This window comes from Zophobas morio, unplaced genomic scaffold, assembly GCF_036711695.1.
Source record: "Zophobas morio isolate AGI-343-1 ecotype UQ-CSIRO unplaced genomic scaffold, CSIRO_AGI_Zmor_V1 ptg000118l, whole genome shotgun sequence".
NCBI classification, from domain to species: Eukaryota; Metazoa; Arthropoda; class Insecta; order Coleoptera; family Tenebrionidae; genus Zophobas; species Zophobas morio.
In genome coordinates, this window is record NW_026972223.1 from 86,226 (window position 1) to 107,784 (window position 21,559).

A 21,559-nucleotide genomic window follows, 5' to 3' on the forward strand; every position below is an offset into this window, starting at 1 on the left:
ATGAATGCAACGAAAGCTATCCGTTTCATGGCGGTAAAACTTTATATATGCTTTATAAGCTCCTTCTTTATTACCGTGACCCTTAAATTCGTTAGGAGTTAATACAATGTTAAAAAGTTATTAAGGCATTTGCTTATACCTGTAAATGTCTTTCACTTTCTTTATTAACGAGTTGTTGCGTATGGTGTACATCTATGTTTTCACTGGTACTCATTTTATAATGCTTAGTCGTATACAATAATTCTTTTTCTTTTTTCTTACTTTACTAATAACTTGGTATTTTTATAGACAAAATAATGTTTATAATTTTTTAGAGGTAACACATAATCACTATATTAATTATTAACACCTTATATATATTAAAACAGAATATGCGTAATGATTAAGAGTAGCGCGTTTCGCGCAGGCAAGCAATGGCATTGTAAACACACCCAATAAGAATTTTTAAAAATATTGTGGACCAACAGTTTTTCGTTTTGTTTTTCCAAAATTGGGATACTAATAATTCCAAATGTAGAAAAGTAATATATATTAGTTACACTGTAAAATAAATTATAAAATTTGGGTATGAAGTTGACAACCAATATTTTTAAAATGTGTTTTTTAAATTTATATTTATATAACTAAAAAAAAGAATGTTTTGAGTTGTGTGCAGCCTTGCTCCCAGAGACCTTATCCTTACAGAGATCCCCTCTCTCTTTCTGCCTCCTCGTTTTTACCCTTAAATTTCATTAGCAATGAGGTTAAGAATATTATTTAGATTGACAAGCTCTAATATACTAAAGTTTATCGTATCAAAGGCCTTAATGTGGAAGTTGTTAGCGGTATACCACCGCTCACCTACACAGTAGGAGATATCGGTTCCTATGGGGTGAAAAGCAAAATTCTCTATTAGGTTGAATGGAATTTATGCTATATCGTAGTTTTTAAGAATAACTGTGACGCTACCAACGAAGAACGCTTGCTTTTTTTAGCACTGGCAAGGTACATTCTATTTTTTATAAAACTTAAACCACTTAATCTGTAACTTTTTTTAAAAGAAACTCGGCCATTAATGCCTCCGGAAGACTGAAATTAACTGAAAAACATGAGGTCCGTGCCACACCATGTTGCATAGTCTGCTGGGAAACCGCCATTCACTACTAGCCCACCAGGAGAAGTGGCCACGTGCATAAACTGGAGGCTATTCAATTATTAGGATTCATCCGAAGTAGAGAGTATTAATTTTATAATTGACTTTTCTGGCATTTTAATGAGCCAGCAAAATTTGAATTTTCGAATTCTCAAGGTTAGCCATATACATATAAAGTGTGATCTAAAAATTTTGTTATTTTTTTTTCCTTTCCTCTTTCTCATTCCCCTCTTCTAATTATCACTGCAACTTTGTAGTGGATAAACAAAACCATCATCCACAGTGCGTCATGGTGTTGTGCCCGGTCCCATGGATCGTTTTAATGATTATCCTGCCAGAAAATAGTTTGCGTGCTATGTTTCTACTAAAAGGGCGGTACGAAGATTATGGCGAACTGCAATTGGTTTGTCTCATTCTAGCGAGGTCTTTCCTACCTGTAACGAATGCGTACACAATCAGCCGAAAGCATAAACCGTACCTATTGTATAGGTTTTACTAAAATTACTGAACTAAATAAAGATTCCATTAATCATTACATACCATTTATTATTAGCTATTTTTTTTAAAGGTACAACCAGTTTATACCGTATTTACGACTTCTAACCACTTGCCTAGATATAATTATGTTGCATTTAATTTACTCTTTAGAAACGGTTACACTTTCCAACTAATAACAAAATGGTAATTTAAAACATTTTTAACATTTGTACTAAAAACAATTAAAATTAATAATTGTGTTTGTCATTTTAAGCCACTTAATGCTTTGTAAGGAAAAACTTGATTTTTTAAATATTCTGGCCTTACTTCACCCTCAAGGGTTAGTACAACAACTATAGTAGCCTTCTAACAACTTTCGTTTCAACTATTTCTTTAAGTTCGCTTTAGGGCCAAGTTTTTGTTATGAACGAGCTATTTTACTACACTGACCAAGATTTTGAGTCTATTTCTAAATTAAACAAATTGTGCCGTGCTCAAGCTGAAGCTATGAGTGATATAAGTGATACCCATTTTACTTTTTTTCCTAATCCTGTCCCCTTTTAAATAAATAAAGAATTTTTATATATATTTTTCTTTTTTTTTAAAAAAAGGTTCAGCTGGTTTTATTGAAGACTCTCTATATGATACACTCAATTTGGATTTTAATTATTATAAAAACAACTTTTTTGATATTATGAACTCTTACACTGAGCTGAATCACGTTGAAGACTTGGTAAATTTTATTCAGCGTTATTTATCTTTTCCACTTGTTATAATTTTTCTTCTCACCCTCAAATAGTTCTCTCATATTAGCTCTGGCATTAAGATTATTTATTTTTTTTATTCAAGCAGAAGCACAGCAAAACCACTTGGGGTAAAAAACTTTTATTATACGATAATAATAAGTGTTTTATGCCAGCGCTTCTCATATAGTTTCCCTTTACATCGGAATAAAAAGTATTTATAAATATCTCTTAAATGCGTTTTAGACTTAGCCTTTAGTTTATAGACATTCTTGTTAATTTTACCTAGAGATGTTCTACTTGTCACTTCCGGTTAACACTACCTTATTTTTTTATAAAAGCTCAGAGAAAATTTTATATATTATTAAACCCTTAAATTTCAACCTACTTTTTTTATGGGACAGTTTACTGTTAAAGTAGTTCTTGTGGAAGCGATGTTTTTTAACCCTAATTTGCTGTTGTGTAATCTTGCTTAAAAGTAATCACGTTAAGTGACTTAAGTAACTTTACAAAGCGTAACCTCTTTTATATTAAGTTTGTCAAACAAGAGTACATGCCTTAAAAAACTGCATATATTGTGAAAATTTAATTTCCTTACTAATTTGCTTAATTACTTTAGTTTAAAGTTAGTCTTTTACTATTTTTAGTAGACTAAGTTGGTAATACCATAAAACTTAATTTAGTAAGACCTTTTTCCACGTAAAACTAAATATTTTAAACTTCTTTGAAGGAAGCTCTCTACTGTCACCTAAACCCTAAAGACTTTGCGGTATTAAATAGGTAATTTCTGGCGCCCAGGATGCGAATTCCGTTTCAAGCGCAATCTACGAAGAAATCTTGGGTCCATTTGTTTAATATAGCATACTAAACCCAGACCCGTAGTGAACTGAGATTTGCATGGAACAGAGTCTGTTATAGACCCTTTGACCAAAGTTTATGTCTTTGCAGAGGATGCTACTGACAGACTCGCTGTCATCTTCGACAAAATGGCCAAGTGAATCTGCAATAGTTCTAACTGATAATTATAGTATTAACGAACACCCTTGTACGCGCAGGGAATTATTTTATATCTCTGAGGACTTCCTGGTTCTTGTCATTAGACTCCTGCACATTCTTGTAACTCTGGACGGCTTAAAAAACCTGAAGAGTAATTTATTGGTGGACTTTTCTCTGTACAAACGGTAGATTTACTTTATTGCTCTTTTTCTGTAACAAAAGCTAGAAATTATTGTTGTAGTTTAAAACCGACCCAGAACGTCTCCGAGTTGGGTTTTCAGCAAAAGTTTCAAGTTTGGCTAGCCAAAAGTTTCTGCATAGTAGAAACACTTAAAAAGAAGCTGGAGTATATCAGTGGTAGTGTTATTACACCCTTACTATGTGGGTGGCTCTGACAAGTCTTCTACTTGGCAGGGTTGGAAAACGTCGTCTTTCTTCTTGTGGATTTCTGCTTGGAATCTCTGGAAACCACTCGTTTCATCGCTCCTGTTGAAAAATACTCACTACTTACTGCTCTCTGTTTATCCCTTTTCTTGACGGACAGCGAAGTATTATAGTTGTTCAATATTATACTTTGCAAGGGCAACAACAACTTGATGGGGGGGCTTTACTAGAACCCAGAGAAGACTAATGTTTTCAAGCACAAGGGTATCAACATAGCGAAGGTGGCTAAAGTTGTTAGAGGACACGCCTCCGTGCCAGTAATCGGTTTGCTCCACACTTTTACTGTTAGCGGCTTTTTTTTATTCGTCAAGAAAAGGTGACATGTGGGTTGACCTTCTATTGTTTTTCGAACTGTGTCCAAACTTCCGATCTTCTGCACCGCAGGAGCTGTTAGTGAAAGGGCTTAAGACGCCTCTCCCGTACGCCTTACCGTTGCTGGCTTACTTGTACTGTACAAATCTAAGCTCAACTTCAGGTTGTCACAGAGCCTCATCCAGATAAGGCAGGATCTTGAGCAGTCGATGGCGCTCTACCAAGTGGCGATCTCGTCGGTCACACCCTTTATTGCTCTCCCGCGTCCTTACTAACGGATTCCTACAGCTGCGGCGTGGCCAGGAGAGCCAGAGTGTCCAGAGTGGAGTGCTGCAAGCGTTGAAGTTTATGACTAAGCTAAACTGTCTCTTGCAAGAATCGGTTTAATCTTTTCTATAAAAGAAAATACGGTCTTGTAAAGGTCCTCCGGCTACAGTTGTTATGGAAGCTGAGGCATCCGCGCAAAGATCTGGGCGTTGCAGATTATGTAGACGAGTATGCTAAAGTGGGTGTAAAGCGATAGGGTTAGGGTTTCTTTGATTATCTTAATTTCGCTTTGGAAAGGCCATTCAGTTCAACTTTTCCTGCGACGACAAAGATGCGTTCGTGGAGGTACTGTTGTTGGAGTGCAATAAATAAAGTACAGCACACGTTTCATTCTAATATACACCATTTTTCCAGCTCACTTTCCTCTTAAAATCTATTCTGGCTAAACTCTCAGAAGAACATGACCTTTACAAAAATGCTCTCACATTTTCAATCCAAAAGGAGGTGGGTCCTCCTACTAGATGCAATCTCTTTATACTAATGCTTAACTGTTTATAGATCGAGTACTTGGTTAAGGAGTTTGTAAGCGAGTCCCTTACTTTAGTGCATGTGCAACAAGACAGACCTATAAGAGCTGCTCTGGAAGCTGTTCTCAAGCTATTTGGTATACGGGCACTCGGGTTTTTTTTTTTATTCTCAGGGACACTTATATGTATCCAAGAAAACTTCACCCATGGAACGGATTTTCGCGGCTATTCTTTTTTTCCAACGCGCACTAAAGTTCACGTTAACTTTATCCTTGGCAACGCTTCTTGTTTATCATATACCAGATCTACCTCTCGAGAATTCTTCTTGGACCCGTCCTCAAGCGCTCCAAGTTTACTCATGGGAAGTCTGGCCTTTTCACTACCGAGCAGTTGCAGACTCTCGAAGTGTTCATGATCGATTCCTTCTATTACTCGTGCTTACTAAATCTACGAGGTCGGCTGGGATGGTGTGTGCTTGACGGGTTTGTAAGGCCTATTTACCCCCAGAGACCCTATTGGCTTGCAGTGACTGCTCATACTTTTGGTTTCGCGAGTACCACTTGTCTCTTAGCGGCGGGGATGTCTCTCAGGTGTGCGGTCCTTTAAGACTTATAGTTTAGAGCCAGACATACTACCATTACTAGGTTTCACTGGACAAGTCGCTTCCATGGATACTTGTTTCTCATTCGCTGAAAAGACAGAGTTCTACAGCCATCGAGTACTTTTGAGATTATATACTTATCTAAGTTTTATAGCCTTATAATTTCACATTCATATTTTTTTAAATTTAAATAATACAAAGAAAATAATAATGTAAATAACAAGCACTGCAATTTGCTTTTATTTTATGCATTCTGCTAAATTTCTTTAAGATTTTGCCGTTTCCTCAACTAAAAGGGATGTTTTTACTGCCATGGAGCTCTACAACGACGCTGCTGAGTTTTGTCTGCAGCATCTCAAGTGCGACTATTTGTTTGAGGAGCTTAAAGCGGAAGCCAACTTAGCACTGAAGTTGCTGGTGTTCAAGTTGTCTTGGAAGTTGCTTAACTCTTTCAGGAAGGCAGCCTCCAGGTGGATCGGGTTTCTTGCTGCTTCGGCGACGACGTTCTTACTCTTTGCCATGTCAAGTATGCTCCTTGATAAAAGAGGGGAGGCTCAAGCTCTGCAGGCCCATTCGTCCTCCCAACCAGAGTTTTTCGGAGAAAGGTAAATTCGTTTAAGCAGATAGAGTGAATCATCTAGAGGTTGCCCGCTTTTGCAGATGGATTCATGTGCTTTGCGAGCAGAACTTCTGTATTCTGGGAGACGATATCAATGTTGTTCTTCTAGTAAGCGAAGGCATCCGGCTGCAGGTGCTGCACTCTCTTGAGGTGATACTGCTTTTCGCACAGAGAAAGAAGTGCTCTCAAACATCTTGGTTCTTCTCTTTACAGCTTTCTTTCGAACATTTTGAGAACAGCGACCTTCTCAGTGGTACTTGACGCTCAATTTCATGTATAATATTCTCCTACTGATGGCGCATTACTATTCCACGGCCTTCTTTCCTTTGTAGAAAGGGGGAGGGAAGGGTAGTGGTGGTTTAGTTATAAGTTGGTGTTTATGCATCTGGCACACTGCTGCGCCATCTCTCTTGATCTCTTGAGAAACATAAACTTTTTTGCTGCACTCACAGGCCTCCTTACCTTTGAGTTCACTTTGAAGCACATTCGCCTAACATATTCTCTGTTAAAGAACCACTTGGAGTTACAGCCCTTTGAAGTGAATAAAATCCCATTTCCTGCGATATATTCCTAAATGATTATGTTTCTGTATAAGCAACTGCTTAGCCAAGTGGACGGCGCCATCGTAGCGGACATCTTTTCCTCTCGAGTCCTCCAGCATCTCTTTTATGCGCTCGGTTTCTCCTCCCTCTTGCCGTTACCATTGCAGGGGAGAATAAACTGCATGCTTCGAATAGCCGCCGATCTTTTTTGCAACTACTGTTATTACTCGGAGCCCTTACGCTTTACTAAGAGCCATCTTCTCTATTCCCGGCCCCTGGACACCAGATCCTATTCCATTCAGCGAATACTTGGTACTATAACCAATCAAAGGGAGAGACCTTTTTTATGCAATTCTGATAGGAGGGAAGCTGTACGAGACTTCCTTGCACTTCATGCTAGAGACGTTTGTTTCCTTGTTTCTGCCTCTACTCTTGCGCTACGTTGTTCTCTTTCCTTAATAGTCAATCGATCTCATATCGGCACTTCCACTCACTGGTGCACCTCTTGGATTGGAGTAACAAAAGTTGTTTGTTTTATAATATTACGTTAAACTTTCGGGTTTGTGCTACAGCTAAAGGAAGCGCGAGCAAACTTGTTGAAAGTATATTGGAGAACATTCGTTTTTTGATTTTGGAATTATCGAAAGAAGCGGGAGAACTTATGAAGAAACTTCCTACCAACGTCAAGTTACCGACGTATGAGCTCGGCTCCATGGGCGCTTTCATGGTATCTAGCATCGCCTCATCTGCTTTGAATGCTTTGGTTTACTTTCACCAAACTTTCAGCTTTTTTATTTATCACTGCGACCCGTTTTGGACAACCAGCGCGTCCGGCGTGTCGTGCTACATCTCCTTAGACAACTCGGAAACTCGCTTGTCTTTCTGTTCCTCTTCGACCAGAATCTGGTACTTTCTGTCTGTCATTACCAAAACGGATGCAATTTAGTAACGAGATGCATGAAAGTGTCACACGCGCTTTGCCGAAGCTCTATTGTCGCCCTCGACCGAACTGCATGGGGCCTTAGCAGCAGCATTTGCGGGAGTGGAGCAGGTATCCCGCGCCTATTATAAAAGGTTTTTTTTGTCTCTTGATAGCACCTCTTTATTACTTTCACGTAGACTCGGCAGCTAAATGCATTAACCGACGTGCTGAAGCACCGTAAAAAGGTAAATGTGGTGTTTTCTCCTCATTACTTCCTATAACTCTTAACCAGGGCACCATCTTCGTAACGATCCTTCAACGTGTCCAGAAAATGGTTGTAGAGGAGACGAACTGGAAGTCTCCGTACCCCCAGAACGGGATTATCAACGTGGACGGAAGGGTAGCCCATGAGGATTCCCTTCTTTTCTTTCCCTTTGATTTCGCCAAGGGCAGATTCCAGAGTTTCATCACTTGTGGTCGGCACTCCAGTTTGGCTTGTGCAGCTTCTTGTTTGAGTTTAAAAACCTGAATGACGATCTTGTGTATGGCCACGGTATCATTTCCTTTTGGATTTTCTAAATTCCCTTTTTTATATATTTTTTTGCCAGGACTGCAATGGGGAGGAATGGCGATCGTGCGATTTCTTGAACAGCAGTATCGGTTCGATGCTTTCGACATTGCTTATTATATATTAAAAATAAACGAATGCGACAACTCCATGGAAACTCTAAACGAAGTGGTAACAATCAGCTACAGTTGAATTCATTATAGTTCTTTATTTGTTGTATTTCAATATCAGGATTTGCCCAAGTTCATTAGAAATGTTGAAATCGTGAAAGCTCGTAACGACTATATTTTGGATGTCCTTAACGTGTATATGGGCCCAAGTCACGGTTGCCAGGTACTTTTACTTTTCACTTTATTAATTTATTCTATATATAACCTTTTTATATATTAATAATTGTTTGATTTTCTGAACTTTCGTATAACATGTGATAACAGAGCTAACCGTAATTCTCAGTATTGTAAAAATTATATTATAAATTTTATATGTTTACAAATGTTAAGCTATTATTTAAATTCTAGTGTGTGTTTGTATTTTTAAGTCTATACACTTGTGCTAATAAATATGTATACTCTTCTGGTTTGTTGCTGGTGGGTTAAGCTACATTTTAGTTTACTTCTTTTCTTACAAATTATTAAAGTGTTCATGTTTACTTTAAAAAACACTTTAAGGAACCGTACTTACTGGGTGCTGGTTAACCAATTATCTCACACCATTAACGTGTCTATGATTTGAGTGGCTAAAACACTTTTGAGTATTAAGCCCAATTGCGATCAAAACGTCTGAATGGTTTTGAAAGCACGCATTAAAAATTTTAGCGGATCGACACAACTGTTAGGACGTTCACGCTATTTGCACTTCAGTTTATATCGAAGATTACGCTCGAAATGTGCCAGAATTTAAATAAATTTTCAGTTAACCTTGCTAATCAAGGAATAATTTGCGAAAATATAATTTTTCTTTAATTCAGTACATTTTTAGTTTTATTATATGGTAAAATTATATAAGTTTTCTAGATTCCTGAAAAGAGTACTCTTTTCATTTTTTAAGTATATTTTTATACAAATCAATGCTTTAGGTTATTCATCCGCTAGAAGTTCTACCGGACGGTACGGTCCGTCTGATACCGCCCTCAACGGAGAATGCAGGAATCGGTAATCTTTAATGCATTTACTAAAAAAGTTGGTAGTATTTATGTTCATAACTCGGAAAAAAATTAACTAAAACTTTTTATTGAATATCGTTATTTTTATTTTTCGAATTACTATTCAATACTTTTCATAAATAGCCACCCCCCTACCGGAGGCTAAAAAAATCGAAGGAAATTGATGATTCCAAATGTTTTCTTTTTTTTTTTTTTAATAAAAATTTAAGTAATAGAAAATTAAAACAAGATTTCAAAAAGAAATTGATAGTAAATTAGACTAAAAAGGTTAAGTATCTAGACGCCGCGCTAAGAAGCGCTTTTTATAGACTTAAAAAGGAAGTTCGCATATACAAAGGAAACTGAAACATTTACAGCGACCAACTTTAGTACTTTAAAGTAACGAGTGTTGTTAGAAGAAATCAAGTGGGAAGTACCAAAATGGCTGAATAAAAATGTTCTATTTTTTTTGGTGGTGGCAATTCACTTAATAGAAAAGATAAAACGCGTATTGTTTTATTAATTCCACATGTTAACTTCTTAATGCCTCTTAATAAAGAATAGATTACACAGATTGTTAATCGAAAATGTTAATCAATTCCAGAGAAGTCAGATGTAGACTTTAACCTGCTTTAAGCGCTGCGGCACTCATAACTGAAACATACTTCTCAGGGGCTTGCACCTCTTCAGGCGGTCCTTCCTGCAGTTTATAAGACAAAAAAGGGATTGCGAAAATTTTTAACCGTCGGAGTGTTTAGTTATTAACTAAAAAAAAAATCCTTATACAAATAAGTCTTTACTGGCTCATAAAGACAATACAGTGAAAATAACTTTTTTATAATAGCATTCTTCACAATACAAGTAAAAGTATAAAAGTGAATTTTATAAATTTTTGTTAACTTTTGACATTGACAGAGGCACTAAATCCTCATTTGTTTAGTACAGACATTAAATTTCATCATAATAAATAGTACAAGAAAATTACAGTAACTGAAGTTTAGTAAGCGGGACAACAGTTGTACTTCAAGAGTGGTATGAGGACTGAGAGGCGGAGTCTAAGAAAAGGGGGGGGGGGGAGGAAGTTAGCTGCGAAAACTTTGCTGTTTAGGTGTCTGCTTGGAGTTTCTCGAGGTTTAAATGGTGTTGCCGACTTAGATGGGAAAAAAATAATAAATAGAGTATTAGGCTAGCTATGTAAGTCAAAAATACTAATATTCTTATTAATAATCTTTAATTTTTAAAAATCTCTTCCGAGTGAGTCGCAAAAGTTTGGCTCAGCCTTGCATTCGCTTTGAAAAATTTCCCTACGCAACTTTTGATGCACTGACTCTATGTTATAATAAAAAAATTAAACTAAATTGTAGTGAAGTGAGTCATTATTAGGTTAATAATAAGGTTTTTTACTTCTTTAGAAGATAGAGTATCACTAGTAAAATCGTTAACACAGTCAGTGAAACACTGAGAAGTTAAATTTGTATACATATGAATCACTTGTTTGACCTGTTTAATAAAAAAAATTTTCAATAAATAAGTTTTCCAAAAATTATTTTCCATAAATTAACCTGATATGTTTGCGCCCACGCCTCAAACTCACGTTTGTCTCTATTGCTCATTTTACTAAAATCCATGGTGCCAGCTTAATGATGAAAAATTTTACAAAAACTTATGAAATTACTATAGTTGAAAAGTTTAATATAACAAATGTTTATATTAAAAAGTAGAGAATTTAAACGTACTCTTCAACTGAAGTTGGCAATTAGGAAAATAAGTCAAAGAGTTCTACACAAGATTATAAAATCTACACAATTGAGAAACCCACTCACTGTTCATATTTCCTCCACGTGTGTATATAAGTTAACACAGCTCTTGCAGTTTTTGTTGTAGTTCTAAAATATTGGTAAGTGCCGATGATTATAAACTGTCTGTCTGTGTAGGCCCTTATTATTTTCTTGCAAATAGCCACTAATAATTTTTTAAATATCCTAATGCAATAATAAAGGTTTATTATCTTTTTAAGTTTTTTTTTTGGATTTATTTTTTATAATCATTTTGAACTCTCCGTAGTTTACTTATGCATGTTTATTAGTCTTTATATATATAGTTTTGACGCCTTATAAATAATGTAGTATTTTTTTGTTAAATTGTTATCTTGCTATTTGAAATTATTACTCGTGATATCATTTGGTGAAAAAAGTTTGTATAAGTGCTAGTAAAGGTTTAATCTCACTTTTTAGTTTTTAAAGCGACACAGGGTCGCTTAATAATCTTTATAAGCCGTTATTATCTCTTTTGGCCTTATAACTTAACTTCTTTTTTTCTTGCAATATTTGTTTATGTAAGTATAATTAATTTACTTCAACTTTGCACCTGTGAAAATAGGTTTAGCTTTGATATTACTGTTTATTGTCTTATATAGTTTCTTTAGTTCTGCTCGAAACTCTTCTTTCTAATTTTGTTTTGTTTAACCCTCTATAATAAATATGAAACTGGAGTCCCGTTTTCAAAGATGTTATTTTATTTATTAATATATTTGTATTCATCGATCTCTAATTTTTTTTGAAACTTAACTGACCAAATATTATTAATACTTGTACACTTTTATTTACTTTTAAAAACCAACGGAGACTTCGCTTTTCTATTCTATTTAATTCGACTGGGTTGAGTATTATAAACTTTAAATTTTTAAAATTAAAAAAGTTTAATTTAATAGTGAAATTTCCTAGTTTCATATATATATCTTTACAGGCAGTCTGTGCCGCTTATATCTTTGACCTTATTAAGGATATTTATGGCCTGGTGCCTTGTACTACTCCTAAGCTGGAAACTTCTGAATATTTTTTGGTCGATTCACTTATGTTTTGGACACCAGGTCACGTCCTTGACTTAAGACGTGGAGCTGAAAGTTTTATTATTATTTTTGTCCTTAACTTGAAAATAACTTTTAACAATTTTTGCCAGATAACGCTTCTACTGTAGTAGTCAGATGGCAAGCGAAGAAAAAATAATATGTTAAATATATGAGTGAAAAGATTGCAACACCTCAACATTTTCTAGCGATAGCATCGTTAGTTAGGCAGTTATATGGAAGTAGCGTTCCTTGATATTTTCGTTTTAAAAAAAAATTAGATAAGTTATTAGCTTTACCTACCAAAAATCTTCCCTCAACCCTTTCCTTGTCCACTAGCATCAGAAACTTGCTAAAGTCAGTTTTTGTTACTTTTTCAGCATGTATTGGTTCACTATACAGCTCTTAAAAGTTATATGAAGTAGATTATTTTTTGCGACTAAAAGTTTATGGGATGGAGGTTAAGTAACGTAATTTCAACCACTTTTAAGATGTTTCCAGTTGGTGGAGAGTGCAACGTGATTGGCATAAAATTTTGAAATAAAAAACTACGCTAGAAGGTCTTACATATAATTACCATAAAGCCGTGGTGAGTAGTGCCAAAGTGGGCGCAGATGAACGAAAATTGTTTTTTGTTTTAAAGAAATGGTATACACCACACACACGAGGCGTAGGCAACACAAGCCGTGATTTCTTTCTCGACAGGTTTTTTGTTAAATTAAAAACGTCGCTGCCTCGAAAAATATATTCACGGCTTCTTAGGCGCAGTGCGAAAGGCAGAGATGGTCAAGTGACTAAGAAAGCTACCCCAACTCTCGGTGTAGTGGGGCTTCAAGGCTATTTACTTGACTTGTATATTTGAGGAAAAACTATAGGTCCCTAGAGTCGTAAAACATAAAATCTCTCCAATTCTGTAATCTTTGGCACCAACCTAATTTTATCTAACACTTTTAAGATTAAGTTCTATTTACTACCTTTAAAATTACAATATTATATGTGAATTACAAAATAATTTAAGTTATGCTAGTTTTACTGCACATCGTCGCCTTAAAAGCAGTAAACTATAAAAGTTTTTATTTATTAACTTTTTAGGAAACTCTAATACTTTTTCTATTTAATAAACCCTTAAAATTCTTTCACTGTATGAAAATATATTCGCTCATCTATAATATAACAGTGCTGTAATTTGCCTCGAGCAGTTTAAGAATTTGAAAGACTCATTTTTCTTTAGTTTTCTTATTCCAACTTCCCGCTTTTTGTTTTTTCTTAGAAGGCAAAGTTTTTTTATCTACCACAATTAGCTTCCCATCCTGCAATTCCGGATCTTCTTTTAGCTTTTCTCGAGTCTCCAGAAAGAACATTAGATCCCGCACTTGACTCTAAACGCGGTAGCATATATATATACCATATATAATACTCTCCGGCTTTCCAAGAAATAATTATGAAAAAAAAAATGAGACAAAGTAATCTTAAACCGAATTGGTGGTACTTATTACTACTGAAACTACTGTTCTCCTCGAATTAGGATAACAAGCAATCCTATAAAAAAAAGTTTGACCGGCGGTACCTTGAGTTCGGCTATCTCCTGCTCATTTTGGGCTATTAGTTTTTCCTTTGCTTCCTTCTGTTTCTTCCAGTACTGCAAATTCACTTCTAAAGATTTCGAAAGCTAAAGTTGTAATGTTTCAATTTCCAATGAACAAATCAACCGCTTTCTTTATAAAATATTTGCCTGTCTCTCCTCCTGAAGTTCAGAAGTACACTTTTTATAACTTAATTGTGTATTTGTTAGTTGCGATAAAAGTGTGTTATTCTTTTTCTTTTCCTCGTTGAGTTTGCTTTCAAGTAATTCAATCTATGTTATATAACTTGATATTAACAATTTAATAGAGTAATATGTTTTGGCTTAAAAAAAATACAATTACGAAATTGAGCGAAGTACAAATTTTTTAATTCTGCACTTACTATTTCAGAGTATAAACCTGTTTCTTATAATTTTTACTTTTTTTATTTTGATCTAAGCGCTTTAAATGTCACTTCGTTTCAATTAAACTTTATTACTTTATTTTTGTAATAACTTCTCATAAACTGAAACAATTAAAGTAATGAGATAGTATCTTAATTACCTCGAACCCCGTAGACAGAAATTATACTTTATTATAAAAAAAAGTGTTGCAAAATTAGTGCTTTAGGTGTAAATTATATTTTATAATATTATTTTAATTTTAACTAAAAATATTTATATTACAAAGTTGTCTATGAGGGATTAATTGTAACAAGCGATACTTTGTTAGTGAGGTCTTGCGATCTCAATTCCAACTGTTCAGTAAAGTATCGCTTTTGTTCTTCCATTTGTGCGCTTAGCAAATGCGAATACTCAAGAGTTAGCGAATCCACTTTTTCCTGCAAAAGATAACCACCAAAAGGAAAAAGGACTCAAACACCAGTAACGAAACCTCCACGCTTGCAAAGGCGGACGAAACCTCGACAAGTTTGCCTTCTTCAGAACTCTGAACCAATCGGTGAACATAACTTGATCACAAAAATTACAGTAACGAAGGGCAAAAATTAATTAGTGAGAAGCACTTGTCTGCTGCATAGTCCCAGACGCGCTGTGTTTGGAGATCCATCGCGTACGTGTGCTGCGTAAGAGTGAAGTGCTCGAAAGAGTGCCTCTGCAAGTATCTGAGTTTAGTATCAAAAATAGAAGGGCAGCACTAAAAAAAGAAGAAGCAGTTTGTTTGCCTTCCACAGCCGATATTTCCGCACACCAAACACATCCAGAGACCCTCGTGAACGCCACAGGAAGAACACTCGTTGCGATTCTGTGGGCTTTGGGAGAAGCGGCATACCGGACAACTGGTGCACACACGTTCGCAGGAAAGACGCGTTAAAAATAAAAAAGATTGGGTAGGCCGTGAGAGTAGTTAATTAATTGGAGGGAGGGAGCAAGGCAGCCGTGTTACTTCAGCTTCGTAAGCCGATAACCAGTAGTTTGTATATATTTTACTAATCTTTACTTTGCACTTTTGCAAGTGACAAACTCTTAAAGCGTGAGTAACACACATAAAACTTTTATACAGTCATAAAGTACTAAAATCTAACAATTAAAGGAAACTAAAAGAGGCTACAAACCAATTCTTAAGTAGATAATATGTATAAGCAAACTCGCAATAAATATTAATAATGAAGACCTGCGCGGCTTCCAAGCACGAATGCACTGACAATGAAAGGAATGATTGCAGAGCGTTGTGAAGATGGCGGTCGTTTGGTCATCTAAGAATTCTTTATGGGAAAAAGATTACTTAAATTTTCTAAGTTATTGTAAAAAGAAAAAAAATTTACTTCTTAATTTTCTAAATTTTGAGAATTATTATATATTTATTAATAAAAACTTTTAAAACAAGAGAACGAAGGTACTGAAGATTAAGCTGAAGAGTAAAGTTTAAAAAATTAAAACGAATAACTTGGGCAATTAAGTTAACATAACGTTTTTTTGAATCGGAAATCTTTTATACGAAAAATCTTCAACCGAAAAATAACTTTAAACTGTTTAAAAATAAAATTGAAACAAGTGTAAACGGGATAAAAAGGAAGTCAAGGTCTACATTTGAAAAACGAAGGGCTTACAAAACAAATATATATATATATTATTTAAAAATATATAAGGAGGTTATCTCAAATCCTAAGAGATTTCTATTTAATACTGTAGATATAAAAAAAAAACTCGTAGGCGAAGGAACACTTAAAAAAAAACCCAAACACACAGAGCAGGAGGGGAGCTCAGTAGTTCCTAGCGGCGGATAATAATCAAAGCAACTGCCTTCCACAATCTCGACCTTTTCAACAAACAGGACGTGGCAGAGCGTGGACTAGCGAAATAATACTTTTAAACAAAGCTGGTTTGAGTAACTTAACTACCAACAAAAAACACCTAATAAACATACTATTTAGAATTGAAGAGAAATAGAGACAAGAAAGGGATAGTAAACTCTAGCCAATTTTTTGGTAAAGTTAAGAAACTACGTTTAAGTTATAGGGAACATCGTTGAAAGCCAAAAAGAAGTCATCGGCAGATAACTGAGTGCGAAACTGAAGTAAAACCAAATAAATTTCTTTCGATTGTTCTCTTTTAAATAAAATAATAATTCATTAACTTTCTATTCTTAATGATATAATCGATATTTAAGTGCGGATTTATTAGTTCAAATATTAATAGAAAGAACGATTTTCAAAAGTGGATCTGAAACTAATAAATAAAATTAGTAAAGCAAATAAATATTAACTGAACGATTCGTATATTTGAGACAGCTGCTAAAGAAGACCGAAGGAAGTGAAGTAGTTCGCAACAGTCTACTGAAGCTGGCACATTAGCTATACAAACAAGTTTAGATCTTAACGACTCAGGAGGAAGCTGCTGATATAATAAAAAGTAAAATAAGTTACTGCCAAAATATAACTAACTCCACTTTGTTTTTCTTTAAAAGTTCATTCTTCGAGCTGTTGTACTTATAAAAGTGAAGAAGAGCCTTTAGGCAGTCCCCTGAGGTTGCACTTGAGTATACCTCCTTTGGATCTACTTCCATCTCTATAAACGACTATTTATAACTCAGTTAAAATAACTTGTATAAAAGTTGCTTATTCAATACTATAAATTTAAAACAAAAAGAAATACTGAGCAGTTTTCAACGGGCACTTTTAGGATGTTAAAAGTTAAGAATTCTCTTTTGCCGAGGAACACTTCAGAAATCTTTTGTTTTTTCTTTTTAACTGAACGGTATAAAGCAGCTATTGTAATAAAAAGGCCAAGAGTACTTTTAAACACTGCGCTTTAGAAAGTGTATGCACCACCTTTAGAGGTCTGGTAGAAAAAGAAAGGGTCTTGAGTTGGGCTAAGCCCAGGTTGCAGCTCAAACACAATGCGAAACATAGGCTAGGCGTTATAAGTTTTACAAAAGTAAAATAGGCCTTTATTATACCAAGGTCTAGACGTTACCGAAAATTGTTTACAAAGTTTATTATTCGACTTCATAAAGAAGGGGAAGGAGTTAAACTATTTAGTAGATAAAATTTATAACGTCAAGCTTTTAGAGTTTAACCTTTTTTTTCATTAAAAGAAAAATATTCATATATACTCATAAGCAAACATTGGAGTTTTAAAGTCACTTTAAATTGGCTCCTTTTTCTTTAAATAGGGCGTCTTGGGCTCTTTTTTACCAAAAATTATGATCTACTTTTAGCTTTAAGGAAGGGTTTAACTACTTACAGTCCTATTTAATTTAATAAATTTCTTATGTAAATGAGAGATTCAAAAGATTTTGCGCTAATTTATAACTTTATAAAAGAACGCATTACGCAGGTACAACTACAAAGCAAATAATAGCTTACTTATGATAGGCCCCCCCCTCCCCCATATAAAATAGGTTGCCCGTACTTACATTTTACTGTGCACAAACTGTACATATTGTTATTACATATAGTGACTATTATTAAAAAACATAGCATAAACTGAGCGCAGTACAAAGAGGCCTGTCTAAACGCAACCCTTAAATCGTTTAATGTATACTATTATAACAAATATTTTTATTAAAAATTTAAATAATTAGCCCCTAGGTTCTGTAAGTAAAGCTACTCTATTGCCGTAACCTACTACCATGCACAAATTTACAGTACACGTTAGTTAAAATTGTGAAAAATGACAAATATATATAATATATAAAGATTTCTACTGTAGTAGAGCTTAAACATAACGTTTTACTTTATTAGGCGCACAACTAATCAGCCCAAGCCCCTCGAAACCTAGATTGTAGATAACTTTTCTAAATCCAATTTTTGGAGTTCATCGAAAATTGAAGAAGTAAAATTCTAAAGAACCTCTACATGTAAAAGAGATTGCTTAAAAGATTACTGCCACAAAAGTTCATTTTAAGGTTAATAGATGAAAGTAACGAAAACTATAGTAAACTAAAACTTAGAAAGAGAAAAAAGTAAATTAATTTAGCCTCTTTAGCTAACTATATCTAACTTTTGAAACTAACTGACTGATAAATAGGTTTGAGCTCCTCGTTTTTAGAATGAAATCATCACATTAAAGAAATGTCATATAATCAAAAGTAAGTTACATGGGGCTTTTTTCCACCCATAGGATTATTTTGAGATTTTTTTAGAAGAGGAGCGTACACTCATTAATATTTCTCTTTCTTTAAAACTAAAAACGATTTTTTCATCTTTAATTTCCCACTATTCATTTTACTATTTATATATTAATTCTTAACTTTCAACCTCCTGCAGTAGCTAAATAGAGGTATCTAGAGAGTATCCATCTTTCAGGTGGACAAACTTCGTTGCCCCAGCATAACTACCTTTGAAGACTGTAAAAGTACACTAATTAAGGAAACAAAAACAATCCTTTCTCTATTCTAACCTTTAAACGTAACCCAACGTAATTATTATTGGGAGAAATTGAAATACTTTGAAGTTTAAATTTTTTGCAAATTTACTATATATTTCTCTCAAGCAGAAGATCACCTGGAAAAAAATCCCCCATTGGATAATTCTGTCTCTCACCAAACAGCTGAAATAAAAAGATAAAGTGAGGTGCAGCTAAAGCACGAACGGTCGTGTATGATGGTTTTCCTTTGCTCATTACCTTACAACGACAATGGAAAGTCGAAGGGGTAGGGATTACGTTAGGGCTCATTTAATAATGTTCCGTACGATGAACAAACCAGTAAGCTAATCTAGAGAGCGGTTTTTAAGTGCTCTTTCTTCCAGCATTCTCTCTACATTACTTCAATCAATTTGACTGAATAAAAGCAAAAGGTAAGAATGGGATTAATGAAAAACTTAGGAGTACGTAAGTCGTATAACTTTTCGCTTTCACATCATGTGGCAGATATTGCCAATCCGAAAATATTGCTACCCTGAGTGACCAGCAAACCGAATTAAACGGGTGTACATCTAGTAGTGTCTGAATTTCACCTCTATTAAAAAACTTTTTCTTCGTCTGGGTGTCTACCCGAGGTGAACCGCTGGGCCTACCTCAATCGTAACCTAAAATGGCGTTGCCGACTTTGCTAACTCTATTGTGAAGGGTCACATGGACTATAAGCAACCGACAAGTTTTTAACCTCTTATGGTGCAAAAAAAAATAATAATTAAACTATGTTCTCTTAGCCGCCGCCCTCTGAGGCCACCGTACCGCTTTAGATTGGGTCTAAGGTGGGCTCAGATAGTAATGGTTCTTAAGTCAATCATATTTGCGTTAAAGACGCATCTAAAGGATAGAAGGTTACTGTCGCCAACTTTACGACTACTTTAACAGTAAGCACTGCCATCCTCGTTAGCCATTCATACTTCTCTATAAAAAAGCGCATTGACAACAATCTTCCGGTATTTTAGTGTTATTCGATATACCACTAAGAATAGGACCATTGCGGAATCAACCAATCTCTCTCTTAAATATGTTAAAATTAGTATTCGAAGGTAGTTGCGTCCTATACTTATCACATGCTAGCACTGTATGGGGCGCCTTCAGCCAAACTTTACAAGTAGACTACTAAATCCTATCTAGCGGAAAAAGTAGAGTCTTCATTTCTCGACATCCAGTAACTATGTTTATTACCAATCCTTTGTGACTGAGGTCCTCTTCTTGTCAGGTGCTACTTTTTCAATGATGTACTGACAGGTTTGTAATAAACGCATTTCTCAAACGCCCTTCCTTATTGGTCTCTGCTAACCCACTCAATTCTTCGCGCAGCTATACAAGTTTAGACCTTTTGTTGGGATTTATCATTTTTGCAAATTTTTCCATATGGAGAGCCTTACTGGAATCAGAATCGGTTTACTCAGCTTAAGTTTGATGGTAATGTGTATCCAAACTGGGTCAAGAAGCAATGTACAGTGTTAAGACATGATACCTAAAAATGGTCTTCTGACTCCAAAGTTGGCGTCCACTTTGTTGTCTTAGAGGGTTGTGCAAGCATCTCTAAATCTATTCCTCCTGAGTTCACTATCTAGTACAGTTGAAGCTTTAAGTGCCTGTAGTACGTAAAAAGTAGCTCAGTATAAATAAGTAGTTTACTTAACATCATTCTTGTCTTCGCAACCATTCTTGTGTTTTCTGTAAAGAGCTGCAATAGTTTGTTCTGCTCGACAATACTGATCTACTTAGCTGATAGAGCAAGTCCGGCTTTGGAGGTCTTTTTTTCTGCAAGAGGTCGAAAGAGTTCAATAATATTTTAACAAAGATGCGTACTTTTTTTAGCGGTTTCATCGGAAGTATTCTGGGTCCCCGCCACTACCGTCTACTTCAGGGTACAATTATGTACTTGTTTTCTTGCAGCAAAGTTACAGACAAGAGGTTCCAGTCTCTTTAGACCGAACTCCTTTCGTCAAGCAAAACTTTACCGGTCATAGAGAAGGTTAATTCTGTTTATTTGAGAAACCTGAGACGAAGCGCCGTTTCAACTATCTCCGGCAAGGTTCCCAATGGTTATTTCTGGGCTCACTTTAGCCTAGACGGAAAAATGGTAGCCAGTAAATGTTGCAAATATGACCAATTGTGTGTACTGTGTAGGGCTTTCAGAGGTAAAAACATGGGGAAGGGGGAATAATGAGAGTGCCAAAGTTGCCCTTTTGTCTTTTTACTCATTTCGTTCCAAGTAATTTAAAACATTAGACTATTTTATGTTAATAATGTGTTAAAAGGTTCAACTTGTTTCTAATCTGTTGCAGAGGTTCGGTCGTGCGGTAATTCATTTCAAATAGGACTTCGCACTACCGCCTGGCACCAAGGTGAGTTGAGTTAGTTCATTAAAGTTATACCACTTAGCGTAGATACCGTCAAAGTTTGAGATGAAGACGTGGTTACAGCAGATACCATTTAGTCCTGCTCACTATTTAGCTGCGTTAGTAACAATTTTCGTTACAAACAAAAAATTGTACGTAAATAAAGGGTTATAGCATTCTCTATTTTTTGCCTTTACTGGGAAAATAAACGCTCTTATAATAGTTATAGAGATTTAAAACAAAAATATTGGGGCCCCTTAAAACGAGGTCTAAGATAGTAGTTACCTATCGTTCTTACGCTAAATAAAACATTTCAAGTACAATAACGGCCTCGTTGAAGATACCAGTTGTTCTTAGATTAACAGAATTTTAATTAAACTTCGGCATAATCTCCCTTTATCTCTTCTAAAGCTCGTAACCTCAAAAAACTTACTTTTTGCACATTTTAGAGAGTAATCCAATAAGCACCAACGCGACTGTCTACTAATAGCTGTAAAGTTTAGGTTCTCAGGCTCCTAATTATCAATCGAAAAGTCTTAAAAGCGGGTTTACAAACCTTATTACAGGCTGGGGATTTTCTTAAGTGGTGTCACTCCCTCTAGCTCATAAAATAAGTGTACCTTTATATATCAG

At 35.2% G+C, this 21,559-nt stretch overlaps 2 protein-coding genes and 1 long non-coding RNA gene across 4 annotated transcripts; 1 reads left to right on the plus strand and 2 right to left on the minus strand.

The window, feature by feature from the left end:
* The first annotated feature begins 2,330 nt into the window (after positions 1-2,330).
* Positions 2,331-9,509, plus strand: LOC135145018 (protein pirA-like). The gene is made up of 37 exons (XM_064077141.1): positions 2,331-2,342; positions 2,409-2,483; positions 3,133-3,193; positions 3,259-3,346; positions 3,408-3,533; positions 3,590-3,705; positions 3,763-3,896; positions 3,963-4,056; positions 4,109-4,211; positions 4,268-4,343; positions 4,393-4,485; positions 4,541-4,609; positions 4,669-4,716; positions 4,786-4,875; positions 4,930-5,035; positions 5,093-5,151; positions 5,202-5,352; positions 5,406-5,488; positions 5,543-5,616; positions 5,796-6,104; positions 6,160-6,268; positions 6,332-6,371; positions 6,571-6,656; positions 6,714-6,795; positions 6,856-6,972; positions 7,022-7,064; positions 7,123-7,175; positions 7,233-7,387; positions 7,447-7,566; positions 7,625-7,711; positions 7,780-7,827; positions 7,875-7,982; positions 8,036-8,135; positions 8,191-8,321; positions 8,382-8,483; positions 9,226-9,301; positions 9,436-9,509. The coding sequence occupies exons 4-37, from the start codon at positions 3,339-3,341 to the stop codon at positions 9,474-9,476; spliced, it is 3,237 nt and encodes a 1,078-aa protein (XP_063933211.1). The 5' UTR covers positions 2,331-2,342; positions 2,409-2,483; positions 3,133-3,193; positions 3,259-3,338; the 3' UTR covers positions 9,477-9,509.
* A 1,042-nt stretch (positions 9,510-10,551) lies between these two features.
* On the minus strand, positions 10,552-11,100 carry LOC135144998 (uncharacterized). The gene is made up of 4 exons (XR_010283298.1): positions 11,028-11,100; positions 10,854-10,927; positions 10,696-10,791; positions 10,552-10,620 (listed from the first exon to the last, which is right to left on the minus strand). It is a non-coding gene; the product is annotated as an uncharacterized LOC135144998 (long non-coding RNA).
* A 2,167-nt stretch (positions 11,101-13,267) lies between these two features.
* Positions 13,268-17,336, minus strand: LOC135145012 (BRCA1-associated protein-like). Of its 2 annotated transcripts, XM_064077135.1 has the most exons (16): positions 17,272-17,336; positions 17,133-17,189; positions 16,988-17,069; positions 16,812-16,924; positions 16,606-16,734; positions 16,423-16,553; positions 16,163-16,265; positions 15,894-16,008; positions 15,331-15,421; positions 14,882-14,995; positions 14,723-14,821; positions 14,593-14,668; positions 14,423-14,539; positions 13,869-13,991; positions 13,704-13,805; positions 13,268-13,515 (listed from the first exon to the last, which is right to left on the minus strand). In XM_064077135.1, exons 2-16 carry the CDS (start codon positions 17,166-17,168, stop codon positions 13,354-13,356), a joined length of 1,593 nt encoding a protein of 530 aa, XP_063933205.1. In that variant the 5' UTR covers positions 17,169-17,189; positions 17,272-17,336; the 3' UTR covers positions 13,268-13,353. The 2 variants fall into 2 exon arrangements, with proteins under 2 accessions (XP_063933205.1, XP_063933206.1); XM_064077136.1 differs by lacking the exons at positions 16,988-17,069; positions 17,133-17,189; positions 17,272-17,336 and having other exon boundaries at positions 16,606-16,724; positions 16,812-16,887.
* Positions 17,337-21,559: the final 4,223 nt, after the last annotated feature.